Source organism: Harmonia axyridis, chromosome 3 (genome assembly GCF_914767665.1).
Source record: "Harmonia axyridis chromosome 3, icHarAxyr1.1, whole genome shotgun sequence".
In the NCBI taxonomy this organism is placed as follows: domain Eukaryota; kingdom Metazoa; phylum Arthropoda; class Insecta; order Coleoptera; family Coccinellidae; genus Harmonia; species Harmonia axyridis.
In genome coordinates, this window is record NC_059503.1 from 36775016 (window position 1) to 36789419 (window position 14404).

A 14404-nucleotide genomic window follows, 5' to 3' on the forward strand; every position below is an offset into this window, starting at 1 on the left:
TATTTGCATTTTTATAGGCAAATATTGAGGTTTTTCAATATAGTTCTATGTCTGTACTCTATACTGGATTCGAGCTAGCCGAAGCTAGTTCGATTGTGATTGGTGACACTATGTTTCCATCTCTCTTGTAGTCGGGATCGAGCACATATGTTTATTTCCCATTCCTTCTACATTTTAAGTCTGTATTTTTTTCTTAGTATTTATTGATATAGTCGTAGATGAAGTATAGTATTCAACTTGCGGTAATGGTCATAACTCACTTGATGAATTACAGCACTCGCTTGCGGCTCGTGCTGCAAACTTCATCTGCGTGAGTTATGACCTACATTACCGCTCGTTGAATAATATACTATTATAATTGTTATTTCCATTACTTGGTGATTAAATTTGATTTGATGTATTTATATCTGTTTCACTGGTGAAGATGATCTTTTGGGTCTTGGAATCATTCATGAGCCGAAAACCACTCCTGCGCCTAACTCGTAAACATTTTATTTCTTTCCAGTATACTTTCCCGGGAGAATGCTTTGTTCCTGAAGCCCCTCAAAACCTCGGGCACTGAACTTTCATCAGGCAATAGTGTTAAAATGAATTGAACTGAATGTGTTCAGTCATAAATAATAAAAAAAGCTGAGAACTAAGCTGAGAACGGAGACCTGAGGAACTGCAAGGCTCACCCTATGGCTATCGAACTGACAAGCAATAAATTTCAGTGACCTGATTTTGTTGGCGAGAAAACAACGTTACCAGTCTAGAAATATACCTCTGAAACCTGAAATATAGCACTAATACGAACCAGGATGAAAGGATAAGGAATCCAAAGCACATCAGGACAAAAAAATAGCCGAGCGACATGCAAGTCACCATGCAAGCAATCTTAGACACCTGTTTGAAAAATAGGTCAGGTATGCATAACGACCTTTTAAGTACGCACTTGTTCGGAAAAGTGTCACTTTCTGTACTCAACTATATGAGGGAAAGAAGTTAAAAAGTCATGGTTGTAGAAATTTGATTTGAGAGAAGTTGAAGAAAATGAATTAGAATTTTGGATAATTATTACTGTAGCATAATATATGAGAAATTTTTGCTCCGTTGCCTGAAAATAATTTTATTCCTTCTCGAGAACTGTGTTTTATCTTGTCTCAGCGATCTACTGCTACGTACGTTGTAATGGCCTTGATTACCATGATGAATGTTCAGTGTCAGATGTTTGCTCAGATCCTCAATCATTAAATTCAATCCAATATTGGAACATCATGTTTATTGCAGTGTTTTTCCAATTTTCCAGTCACCTCCCTTACCCCATATTTTCACTGAATACTCTAGACAGAATTTACTTTTGAGTACACGATTCTCCTTTTTTCGCAGAAATTCGCAAGGGAAAAACCACGGAAAATTGTCAGTTGTCCAAAACTCGATATTTCCAAATGATTTTAATAAAGTTTCATTTTGAACTGTCGCTAATGTAAGTTCACCCGTTTTTCAGTGAACTACGTAGTTCGGACAGTCCGAAAATAGATTATCGCATATAGTCGACTCGCTCACAGCCCGTATTTCAGTTTGTTTTGGAAGTTTCTGTGAAGGTGGTTCATATTTACGATTTTTTCGCGAGAGGAATTGAAAGAAGGTACGACAAATGTTCGCGGTTTCGGTAGAATAGCTTGTGTGATATCGGCCAGCAGCTTTTCAAATGGAAATACCAGCGGAGACAGTGCCAAAAATTGAAACCGAAATTTTCCGGTTTGAAATATTTGGGCGTTTATATCGCTTGTGATGCAACCGAAACAAATAAATTTTGTGTTTTGAATTTACTCAAGTTGAGAAAGTTCAAAATTCAATTGACAAGGAAGTCGCGATCAAAACACTGGAAACAATGAAACAACGCATAGTAGAAAACTTCAAACAGGGTAGTAATTGAATAAATGCAATAATAAATATTCTATCCCGAATTTGAAACAATAGGTGACCAAACTTCACCAATGGATTAATTACTGAATTTCGAAAAATATGTACACTCTATTTCAAACTTCAGAAATTTGAGATTTAAAAGTTTTAATTTGAAAATTTTAAATGTCGAGAAGACTTTTCTGAATGCCTTTTGTCTGATTTTAGTTCTCAACAGTAGGTAAATCATTGATGTTGTTGAGATAGCAATGATAATTTGCGTTTAATTAACGTTTGGAAACGAAATTTGCAGATCTAGATGGTGTATCCCACGTCTATTACCTATGAGTTGCAGAAGATGCCATCCCCGGAGTGTGAAAGCCATAGGCGTGCACTCCAGAGGAAGTTGGCAGATTCGATCAAGAAAATGGTACCATTAGACGATATCAGGATTATATTAGCTGAAGGAGCAAAGGTAAACTACTTTTCATAGAATAGAAAGTTAGGAAGAAATTTTTGGGGAAAAATCAAATGAAATAATGAAAACCGATATTAATGCGATATGTTATGTTTACAAGACACTAATTTTACATATTATTCCATCAATTTTTTATAGGTAAGCAAAACACTTGTTTGCGCCCTTCCTTCGTCCAACAGTGAAACTGCCTCTGGTGTTTTTTAAGTCTATTGTCAGCTATACCTAGAAATTATTGGTTATTGCTTTCGTTTTTATTTGAACTCATTGACGGTACTTTCTGTTATATATCTGTTCTTACCCCTTTATTGACCTATGAGTTCTTTTTCATACTTTCCACCAAATCTTTTGTTATTTTGAATTATTTCTGTTTCAATCCGAAATATTCGAACAAATTGCTGTTTTGTGTACTTGATCATTTCTTGCGTTTTATATACTTACGCAATTTCCGCTAAATTTCGGTGTAGCATTTTCTATAACTGATAACCCTTAACTAAAATCTCAAATCTGAACTAGCTTCCCTACATTCTTTAAGAAATGTTTAAAAGTTATCATTCAATAAGACTAGAGGTACAAACCTATAATACTCAATCTAAACAAAAAAGCATACATGCATGTGTGAAGTGAATAACTGAAGAAAGAAAAAAGAAAAAATACTGCTACATCTTTAAAATAAATTTCTAAAACAAAAGACAAAAGAATACCCAATTACAGGCGGTCGGGTGGTAGATTCCAACGATGAAATATTCTATTTGGCAAAAACCACTGTCTCTCAGATGTTAGTAATGTCTCTCTAGCAAGCTTGAACGGATGGCCACGAAGATGATTCTGATTCAAAGTGAAGAGATCCTTCATCTGATCGCCGAAATGACCATAAAAGTGAATATCAGGTCTCCTCGCAATCTCCTGTTCTCGAATGTTGGTACCGCACCTTAAGGAAGTCTGGTGATCCATCTTTGTAGTAGCTCCAATCTGTTCCTGTCTACCTGGAAGGAAGGCCACCATGCAGGGCCAGCATATTTTATGATTGGACGGACGTAGTGTCGGTAGAGGAGATTGAAAGTTTTGGCATCGCAACCTCTGAAGCACTTGAAGAGGAGAAAAGCAAGTTGTCTTGAGCTGGAGATGATATTACTTATATGATTCGTCCAAGTTAGGTTATTGGAGACTGTAATCCCCAGATCCATCTGGCTTGTAACCGTACGTAAAGACTGGCATTGTTTGATTAAATTGGATGTTGATGTACCTTTCCTAATTTTCTTATTACATTTCCGAAGAAATTTATAGAAAGGGTTATCCAAAATTCAATTATAAACCTGATATTAGTGGATCAAAAAGCTCCTGACTTTGATTTCATCGAAGAAGCAACTGAATATGAAGCAATACGGCATATTTAATCGCAATCATTAGGCATGAGATTCATAGAGTTGAAAATATTGGGTTGGATAATGATGACACTTCGAAACATCTGGATGACAAACTGTTGACCTGGGTCATCTTATATGCATTTCGATTTTTGTCAAATAGTAAATTAATATTCTAACAACTCAAAATTTCCGTCCTTTCTCTCAGATTTCTCAGTTTTCTTTTGATTATGTTCTAGAAACTGATCACATGAAGTCATCAGTCACTCGCATGAATGTTGTTCCCCAAAGTGATTATATGGGGTTCTTTCGCTCTTAAATACAGCTTGGAGTAAAATTCTCGCAAAAATGTTTGAATGAAGTATTCCCAAATAATTTTCTTCGTAATTTTCAGAATATCATTAGATATGGTCGAAATGAATATATATCGCTAAATCGCGTTTGATATTTTTTGTAGGAAGTGAAAGATGCCGAGAAACATCGTTTGCAAAATAAGAATCTATTTTTGATCAAATTCCTTGAAACCCACAGGTGAACGAGCCCGTCGTTCAAGGTCTCAGACCGCTGCATTATGCTGTTTGGCAGAGATACTTGGAAGCTACTCAGCTACTTCTGACAAGAGGTGGCGACGTCAATGCTGTCGACGAGTGTGGTTATAGTCCGTTGCATCTTTCGGCAGAGTATGGGTGAGTTTTTGCCTAGGAAAACTGCTCAAATTTAGGAAATATTTAGTTGATAAGGAGTCTTTACTTGATGAAAATATATAAAACTTCGAATTACCATCTCTTTAAAAAAGTCACTAACGTAAAGTCAAAAGCTTCTGTGCGCTCATTAAAATTGGTATTGGAGCTAAAATCTTGAATTGAATTGTTATTTCACACCAAAGTAGTTGGTTACGGGTTGATAGTTTCTTTGATTTCGGTGATACTCGGAAATAGAATTTCTAACGTAATCATTGGGTAAATTTAAGAATTATCGTGTACGATGTACAAAATTTATTTCGATCATGCATTCTCCATTAGTGAGACAAATCATTTAAGAGCATCTCCGGCAAAAGGATAAGTTTGCGAAAATAGCAGCATATCTATTGTCAATTAAATCACCATGAGTTTTTCAATGTATACTATGAGATGATTATTGAAGGTCCTGTATTTCTTGGTCGCAGATTGTAGCTCGATACTGGATTTTCCCAACTACCGTGTCGCATTACAATCTACAACCGAGAAATCACTGATTAAGCCTACCACAGTTATAACTGAAACATTAGGTGGAAAACTGATCAGATGTTGCTCAACCCGATCGAAAAAGATTTTAGCATTATAAAGGGCCTTTATGAACGATTATAATATCACTGTGGTTTCAAAAATGTTCTTTACGCTTTTGATTGATAATGGCAACTAATCTTCATGATAAAACTCCTAAATTGACAATCATAAATCGGTTATTTGAATTATGTTCAAATTATTCTTCACTAATACAAAATTACTGTATTACTGGCGTCAATACTGGAATATCTGAAAATTTGCTGAATCTATGAAAAAAATTAAAATGAATAATGATTTATTTTACGTTATTTCAATAATAGCTAAGATCTAGAAATTTGGTTCCTTGAATAAAGAAAAAGAAGATTTTCCGAATCGCGATTAGGAATTTTTATGAAAAAACAAGAATAAATACTTACGAATATTGAATAAAATAACACTTGTGAGGAATTCCAATACGGAAAACTGGCGTAAGGCGATTCGTTTCAAATAACTCCAAATTAATTTGAATCGAACATCAGGAGCACTAATATCGATAAGTCTGCTGTTTCTATTTATTTGTCAACCTTCTGGTAATATTATTTTTGAAATTTATTAATAAAACTTTTTTTGATATAGGTATAATATATATGAGATAAATTCGTATAGCTATTTTTCCTTTTAGTAAGTTTTTAAAGATGATAATATTATTGTTCAAACGATCCTAAACTCCAATCAAAATTCTGTGGATAGAGTATGATTATCATTCTAAGTTTCAAGTATAATGTAGAAATTTTCTGAAACCCTTGACATGAACATGTGCAATATGCAAAAAAATTGAATGAATAAATAGAAGGTAAAATTTCTCCATGTTTATTATCTTGATATAATTTGCGAATGTCTCTACATTATCACTTCACTTATTATGCTCAATTTTTCCCGTATTTAACAATAGTTTTTTAGCATCTTAGTTAGATATATTCCATATAATATCAATCAAAATCTGTACATGATGAAGCCATAATGTGATGTTATTAAAAATTGAACTTGGAGTTTATGTTTTTTTCTTGCCTAAAAGATTTTTTTGTAAATATTCTTTCTTTTAGATACACCGAAGTGGTGCGCCTCCTTCTCAAATGCGGCGCAAAGGTGGATTATCGTCCTGAAACAGGCGAGGAATTTCCCAAGACTATGCAAGGCGATGAGCCCTTACGTTTGGCTATACGCAATAAACATATGGATATTGCTAGACTACTTCTTGAGCATGGCGCAGATCCCAACAAAAGATACTTTTTTGGGGCGGAGATCAACCTCGTTACGGATCTGGACTTTTTAGAACTCTTGCTGAATTTTGGAGCCAATCCTGACAGCAGAGACAGATGTGGATTGACGCCACTGATGAAGGCTGTACGACAAGGAACGAAGGTGCGTGAGATACATTAGAATTCAATAGAAGTTGAACAATCGTTGTTACTTATCTTCAATTTATGTTATGATCTCGTACAAATGTCCTTATTTTACTCAATGGAGCTATATTTTAATACGTTTGTGAAAGAAAGACGACCAATTATTAATTCCTAAAATCCGAATATTATTTTAATTTGACTCGGAAAAACTACTGATGATAGCCCTGAAGAAGTTTATAAGAATGAACGAAACGTCGGTCAAATCAGTTTTTATTACCTCATTCAATGAATAACTTGTGAAGAGACTCTTTATTCTTAGATATCATCTGAATACTTTGTTCTTAAGCGGTGAGGATGATATATGTATACTGTTCTGGCAAGTGGCTATCGTAGGATATAATAGCAATGTGTTAGAAATAGTCCAAGAAAATGATCAATGAAATACGAATTTTGAGGTTAAAACTTGAATTTTCGATATAAGTTACTTTGAAGCATCTAAAAACGAACTGTGAAAGGTTTTTTTGAATTCACCCCCGAGAAGGGGTGAAAAAAAATAAAAAAAGTGGTTTTTTTGAAATTTTGGGGAAATGGTGAGTGTTAGAAAAAAAAGTTTCGAATAAAAGTTGTAGAGCGTAAAATTTTACATAAAAATGTTTTCATAACTGTTTTTCCTAAAATTGAAATTAACTGAGATAGGATAGCTAGAAGCTAGGGGATGATAACAGGAACTTTAAAAAATCATAAGTTGTTGAAAAATTGAAAAAACTCATAATTTTTTTTTTTAAATTACTTATATGATTATAAACTTTAATTCTAGAGAAAATTTTTTTTTTTTAATTGTTTATAAAAAAGTTATAACAATTTAAAATTTTTATTTTCAAATTAAATCAACTTTAACTGATGAAAATATATAGATTTTTTTTTAATAGATTAATATTTTAAGAAATTGACCATACGCGTTGAAATTTAATTCTTACCTGTTCTTTTCAAGCAGGTATGAAATAATTTACCTGGTGAAAGATATTGTGTGGCGGCGACTTTGCTTTTACTACCGACTTCGGTACCTCATGCATGGAAAATACTGTATTACATCAAATTTTGGAGTCGATCTGAATCAAAAATTTTTTTGGCGAAAAAATATCCAAGGTTATAGTCTTGGTTTTTTCGAAAAATACGACCGATCGAATTTGAACTTTTTATGGTGTATTTAGATAGTTTCGAGGATGTACATTCCGAATCAGGCATCGATTTCGATCAGAAAAATTTGTATACACATTTAAAGCACTATTTTTCTACAAAATTAGCCATATCTCACCTCTGGAAAGTGCTAGGAAGAAACCGGTGGTAGATGTATATTCAGAATCGAAAATTCTGCATGTAACCAAATTTTGAATGTGATCCGCAGCCAATTTTTTTTTCAAGAAAACACCCACAAAAAAAGTTTGATATAGTACTCAAATGAAAGGTCTCGTTGGGAGGAACTCAAAAATGGTCTAACTTTCGATCTGGGATTAACGGTTTTCGAGTTATAGCAGTTTTTAAGAATTTTCAAAAAAAATTAAAAAGTCCGATATGGTACTCAAATGGTTGGGAGGAACTCAAAAATGGTCCAACTTTCGATCTGGGATTAACGGTTCTCGAGTTATAGCAGTTTTTTGGGATTTCAAAAAAAAATTAAAGAGTCTGCTATGGTACTCAAATGAAAGGTCTCGTTGGGAGAACCGTTGATCCCAGATCGAAAGTTAAACCATTTTTGAGTTCCTCCCAACGAGACCTTTCATTTGAGTACCATATCAGACTTTTTAATTTTTTTTGAAATCCCAAAAAACTGCTATAACTCGAGAACCGTTGATCCCAGATCGAAAGTTGGACCATTTTTGAGTTCCTCCCAACGAGACCTTTCATTTGAGTACCATATCAGACTCTTTAATTTTTTTTTGGTGGTATAAATCTGAAATTTTTAATATGGATATGCTTGCCCCAAAACCATTTTTGAGTTTCTCCCAACGAGACCTTTCATTCGAGTACCATATAAGACTTTTAAATTTTTTTTTGAAATCCCAAAAAACTGCTATAACTCGAGAACCGTTGATCCCAAAACGAAAGTTAGACCATTTTTGAGTTCCTCCCAACGAGACCTTTCATTTGAGTACCATTTCAAACTTTTTAATTTTTTTTTGAAATCCCAAAAAACTGCTATAACTCGGGAACCGTTGTTCCCAGATCGAAAGTTAGACCATTTTTGAGTTCCTCCCAACGAGACCTTTCATTTGAGTACCATATCAGACTTTTTTTGTGGGTGTTTTCTTGAAACAGCTATAACTCGAAAACCGTTGATCCCAGATCGAAAGTGAGACCATTTTTGAGTTCCTCCCAACGAGACCTTTCATTAGAGTCATTCGATCGGTCGTATTTTTCGAAAAAACCAACACTATAACCTTGGATATTTTTTCGCCAAAAAAAGTTTTTGATTCAGATCGACTCCAAAATTTGATGTAATACAGTATTTTCCATGCATGAGGTACCGAAGTCGGTAGTAAAAGCAAAGTCGCCGCCACACAATATCTTTCACCAGGTAAATTATTTTATACCTGCTTGAAAAGAACAGGTAAAAATTAAATTTCAACGCGTATGGTCAATTTCCTAAAATATTAATCTATTAAAAAAAAAAAATATATTTTCATCAGTTAAAGTTGATTTAATTTGAAAATAGAAATTTTAAATTGTTATAACTTTTTTATAAACAATTAAAAAAAAATTTTCTCTAGAATTAAAGTTTATAATCATATAAGTAATTTAAAAAAAAAAATTATGAGTTTTTTCAATTTTTCAACAACTTATGATTTTTTAAAGTTCCTGTTATCATCCCCTAGCTTCTAGCTATCCTATCTCAGTTAATTTCAATTTTAGGAAAAACAGTTATGAGAACATTTTTATGTAAAATTTTACGCTCTACAACTTTTATTCGAAACTTTTTCTTCTAACACTCACCATTTCACCAAAATTTCAAAAAAACCACTTTTTTTATTTTTTTTTCACCCCTTCTCGGGGGTGAATTCAAAAAAATCTTTCACAGTTCGTTTTTAGATGCTTCAAAGTAACTTATATCGAAAATTCAAGTTTTAACCTCAAAATTCGTATTTCATTGATCATTTTCTTGGACTAAAAGAAATTATCACCTTCCTTCTCTACAGACTCCACAGAGGCCGCTAACTAGCTAGGGAGAGATCTAAAAGGGCACCACCGATTCTTTAAAAAAAAACTACATCAGGGTGTGGGCTGGGTGAATCGGAACCTGAAATACAACAAGGGTGGAGAAGGGGGCAATATGAGTGTGGATCACAATCACTCGAAACTCTCTCTAAAATCATAATTATTCAAATATCCAACAAATATTTATATACATTTAATGGAATTTAATGAGCTCAACAAAATAACAATGAATGGGAAGGGATAATACGGTATATTTCACAGTTTTTCTTCGATGAAGGCGCAAATGCAAACCAGCCGGCTGAAAATGTAAATACATGTTTATGGTTCTTAAAGTGTAACAGCGAATCACGCGCAATTTTGGTTACATCGATTCCGTTTCGGTGAATTCGATGTCAAAGATGCATCACGCGATCGAAGGCTAATAATGTAGGCACTGTTCAATTGTTAACAGCTAAAGATTTCACAACGAACCGTTCGGAACCATTTGCATAAGGCTGGTCCCCAAGAAGAAGCTCGATGTATAGGTACCACATGATTGAACGCAAATGGACCGAATTTCCGTCTGCGAATCGCAGCTAAATCGCAAGAAAATTGACCTATTTTGCAAGCGATTGGTTACTGGTGATGACCTACGACAACGTCAAGTGAAAACGGTCGTGGTCGAAACGCGGTGAGCCGACGGAAACGCTAAGATTGGCAGAGGGTTTCGGTGTGTGCTTTGTGGGATTGGCAGAGAATTATCTATTATGAGATGCTCTCTTCCGGTACAACTGTTAACTCAGAACTATACTGTCAACAATTGGACCATCTAAAGAAAGCAATCGCCCAGAAGTGGCCAGTTTTGCTCAATAGGAGAGAAATTGTGTTCCATTAGGACACACAAGGCCACAACCATCGATAGTGACTTGCCACAAGCTCCGGGAGCTTGGTTGGAAGGTTCTCAAAGTCCGGACCTAGCACCAAGTGATTATGATCTGTTCCTGTCCATGGCGAAAAATTTTGCTGGTAAAAATTCGCTTCAACAGAGGATTGTGAAAATCGATCGCCTCAATTCTTTGCCAATGGAGACGAGGACTTTTATGAGAGAGGCATAATGCTGTTACCTGCCAACAAGCTATCTGGCAAAACGGCGCATATTTGACCTAAATTTGATCATTCCAACTATGCTAATTAAAGCCTTGTTTTTCTGCTAAAATAATGAATTTTTTTCACTACATCTTATTGTTAATAATTTTCAAATCAGAAATTCCTCAAAATTAGGTTAATTTACTTAAATATGATATCATATACTGGAATTCTCCGGATGCTGATCCTCCACTATTCAATAATTAGCTATTTTGGGAAAAAACTCTACACGCTTGAATTGTTATGTACCAATGGGCAATGGGGCATTCCTGGAGTCTAAAACTCCCAAACTACTTCTCCTTGAATTCTGCTGCCCCCCTCCTGAAATTTGACATAATAGGGTTAAAATAATTAATTACAAGATCAGCAGAATTATAATTTCGATTTACTGTGGCTGCCAAAAAAAAAAATCTGGCCCCCCCTTGGCCAACCCTGTTTTTGAAAGCTGGCGTCGCCACTGCATGTGGCAAAGGGCCCTTTTCTATTCAACATAAAAAGGGCGAAAAATTGAGGCAATGAAGGAAAAACATCTTGTGCTATGCAGATGATGCTGTTCTAGAAGCATAAAGTGAAAATGATCTTCAGAGACTTCTGAGTTCTTGTTTTATAAATACATACTTGAAAACACTTGGTATGACAATATTTGCTGCACTACAATCATTAGATTTATTATTATTATTTGAACCGGGGTTGTTGTTACTCGATAAGCCTTCCGGGAACTGCGACCATGTAGTTTTTTTGTTCTCTACCCTACTCATTCATGGAAATCCAAGGAGGTCGTTAATCACGTCAATAAAACTGACAACCTCCTTAGGGGCCTTGGCCGTTACCTCTCGGGTATCCAGGACCGCCTTCCTCATATGAATGATTCTTAGGCCAGCCAGCCCTGAACACTTGCATACCATGTGTTCGGCTGTTGCTTCTGATCCACAGAGCCTGCTAATCTCATCTGATGATCTGCTGACTTTCCCATACGGTACAAATGATGTTTGTACCGACAGTGCCCTGTCAGCAGTCCCACCATCACCTGAAGCTCGGAAAATCATAAGATATAAATTGATAGTATAATCTGCCTACCTGGGCATGGAATAGAAATAAAAGGCAGGGAACACAATAAGGACAATTTTCACTCATGGAGTAGAAACCAGACCTGAGATCTTAGGAAAACGTCAAAGGTCAAATAATGGAAACAACCGAGATAAATATAGATAGAAGGATAGCGGGGAAAACATTGGGATCAAGTGAAAAATATATAAGATGAATCTGCAAAATAGACAGTATAAATGAATTGGTTCTGGGGAATGGAGTGAGAATATTGAGAGATAAATCACCTTTTGGAAGAAGGAACAGATGTAGTGATAACTTGCAGATAAATAATGGAAATGAAAATGGCGAATTATCGTTCTTGAATAACCAATATGCCTATTCACATAAAAGAACAAGAAGGCTTTAGTTCCAGAGATATGGACTTTTGAAAATTTCATCCGGATGTTGATACGAATGATTTCGGGTTGAAATCTTGCCGACTGATATATATTCATCATAATTAATTATTTTATTAGATATATTTATTGAAGGAATTACTCCGGTTTCAAATTTTGCAGACTGATATTCGTCATAATTTTCGATATTATTATGATATATATTAAAGGTATTGTGTTGACATATTTAATGATGTAAATAAGTTGTTTATTTATATTTTCCATCTCATCATCCGGATCTCAATTTCCGATGATAATTAATATAATTGTTTTCAGGGTATGCCAACAGCCCTCCTTCTATTAAAGTATGGCGCAGATGTAAATGCAATAACAGATGAACGTAATGATTTCAGAACGGTAAACAAAACGATAACAACGAGAGTAAACATAACTCCAATAAAATTTCTTTGACAGGTTCTCCACTACGCTGTTTCTTCTGGTAATTACGACATGATAAACCTTGTAATAAAGCAAGGAGCCAGACTGAATTACGAAGAAGGTTATGACTTCGAGAAGCCAAGCCCCTTAGACCTGGCTATCTTGAAGGGTGATCCTAAGATCGTTGAATTACTTATCAAATCAGGTAAAATGATTTATTCTCTCTGGCCACGATAGAGAAAGTAACGAATACTCATTTGCAGGTGCTGATGTCAACAGCAGCTCTCCACTTATCGGCTCTCCCTTGCATGTGGCTAGTGCAGATCACATCCTCAATAGATATGAAATTCTACAGGTGAGTATTGCTTCACTCTTTCATTCATTTATTAATCAATTTACATTATAGATGCTCTTGAAAGCAGGAGCAAACCCCAACCTCAAGGTTTTCAACGATATCAACGTCAGAAATTCCCAGTTGAGACCAGTTCTTGTTGAATACTTGGCTAGGAACGAGGAGCCTGATGTTAGGATAGTGGATCTCCTCCTGAAATATGGGGCGAAGGTGAGTTTGTGGAATGAAATAATAACGTTTTCTAACAAAAGACTCTTTAGGTGATCATGAAAACTCAGTTCAGAGATCCAGATGGTATATTGAACTCCCTAGAGAACGTTGTATCTTCCAACAGTGACGCTGTATTCTTCTTGCTTTTGGAAGCTAGCGAAGCCTTTGATCCATGTATGATAAGAAGAAATAAAGATTTAACACCAAGTCAAAAAGCAGCTTTGTTGGAACTGGCCAGATATCCCCTAAGCCTAAGGAGACAGGTAAGTGTTACCGCCAAATAACATTAAAAAGTAAACTTTTTGTTCATACAAAATTAAATTAATCAGACAATTCTCTCCACAGGTTAGACTCTATTTGCGAAGAATTCTAGGGCCAAATCTTTTGGAAGAGGCTCCTAAGTGGGATATACCGACATGTCTTATAAAATACCTTTTATTTGAATACTAGATGTTTTTATCATCGCTTATTATTCTCTGTGTTAAATATGTTAACCTATATGTGATAATTATTACCACAACTATGAATAACTAAAGGGCTTTTGACTTTAATAAGTAGGTAAAAATTTTTAATTATACAGTCAAAATTCACATAGCAAGCAAGAATGCAGTGGAATTTATTTTACCTCTTGAAATGAATAAAGGATTAATATTTTTCTATAGAAATGTTTATGCTTAATCAGGATATAGTAAGTTGCTGTGTGATATTTTTTTAGCTGAATTAATGTAGGGACTTGATTTTGTATATTTTTACCCTTTGTATGATGTCATACTGAATAAATTAATGAAAGACTTATACAGACTTTATATGTTATCACGAAACGTAAAGATGATTCTTTCTAAGCAAATACGAATTACCTTTTATAATAATATTGATTAATGGCAAAATTGTCTTATAATCACTAATGGAATATGAGTGATTTTCTATCTCCTAGTGGAATGAAGAGGAATGAACTGACGTGTCAGTTCAGTCAGAAGCTTAAGAACGCTTGTTCAAATTTGTATTGTAATGCGAGTAATTTTTTCACAAGATTTCGCATATATATTTTTAATCAAATAATTGGAATCTGCTCAGTAGATATGTCGCCGTAGAAAATTCAATATTAATTCTCCAGTTGGTCACTTGCACACTTAAGAATGTTGATTATAATTGTGTCGATCTTTTATATTTCCAAAATGTTCTTCAGCCAGCCATGTGGAATTGGGTCGAAAGCGTTCCTATAAGTCAAAATATGTTATGAAAAGATTTCTGTTTTTTGAAGGCTTGGTTGCATAT

General features: G+C 34.7%; 1 protein-coding gene across 2 annotated transcripts; it reads left to right on the plus strand.

The window, feature by feature from the left end:
• Positions 1 to 1467: 1467 nt before the first annotated feature.
• LOC123675679 (poly [ADP-ribose] polymerase tankyrase-1-like) lies at positions 1468 to 13924 on the plus strand. 2 transcript variants are annotated; one of them, XM_045611132.1, is made up of 10 exons: positions 1468 to 1627; positions 2198 to 2359; positions 4255 to 4409; positions 6071 to 6389; positions 12466 to 12546; positions 12604 to 12772; positions 12831 to 12922; positions 12974 to 13129; positions 13180 to 13392; positions 13475 to 13924. In XM_045611132.1, exons 2-10 carry the CDS (start codon positions 2204 to 2206, stop codon positions 13577 to 13579), a joined length of 1446 nt encoding a protein of 481 aa, XP_045467088.1. In that variant the 5' UTR covers positions 1468 to 1627; positions 2198 to 2203; the 3' UTR covers positions 13580 to 13924. The 2 variants fall into 2 exon arrangements, with proteins under 2 accessions (XP_045467088.1, XP_045467089.1); XM_045611133.1 differs by lacking the exon at positions 1468 to 1627 and adding an exon at positions 1653 to 2125.
• Positions 13925 to 14404: the final 480 nt, after the last annotated feature.

What these genes read in the sequence shown, in the direction of transcription:
- LOC123675679 (XM_045611132.1), top strand. Translation starts at nt 2,204, where the DNA reads ATGGTGTATCCCACGTCTATTACCTATGAGTTGCAGAAGATGCCATCC. An exon ending in CATCTTTCGGCAGAGTATGG is followed by an intron (nt 4,410 to 6,070) that starts GTGAGTTTTTGC and finishes TCTTTCTTTTAG; the next exon opens with ATACACCGAAGTGGTGCGCC. An exon ending in AACGTAATGATTTCAGAACG is followed by an intron (nt 12,547 to 12,603) that starts GTAAACAAAACG and finishes TTTCTTTGACAG; the next exon opens with GTTCTCCACTACGCTGTTTC.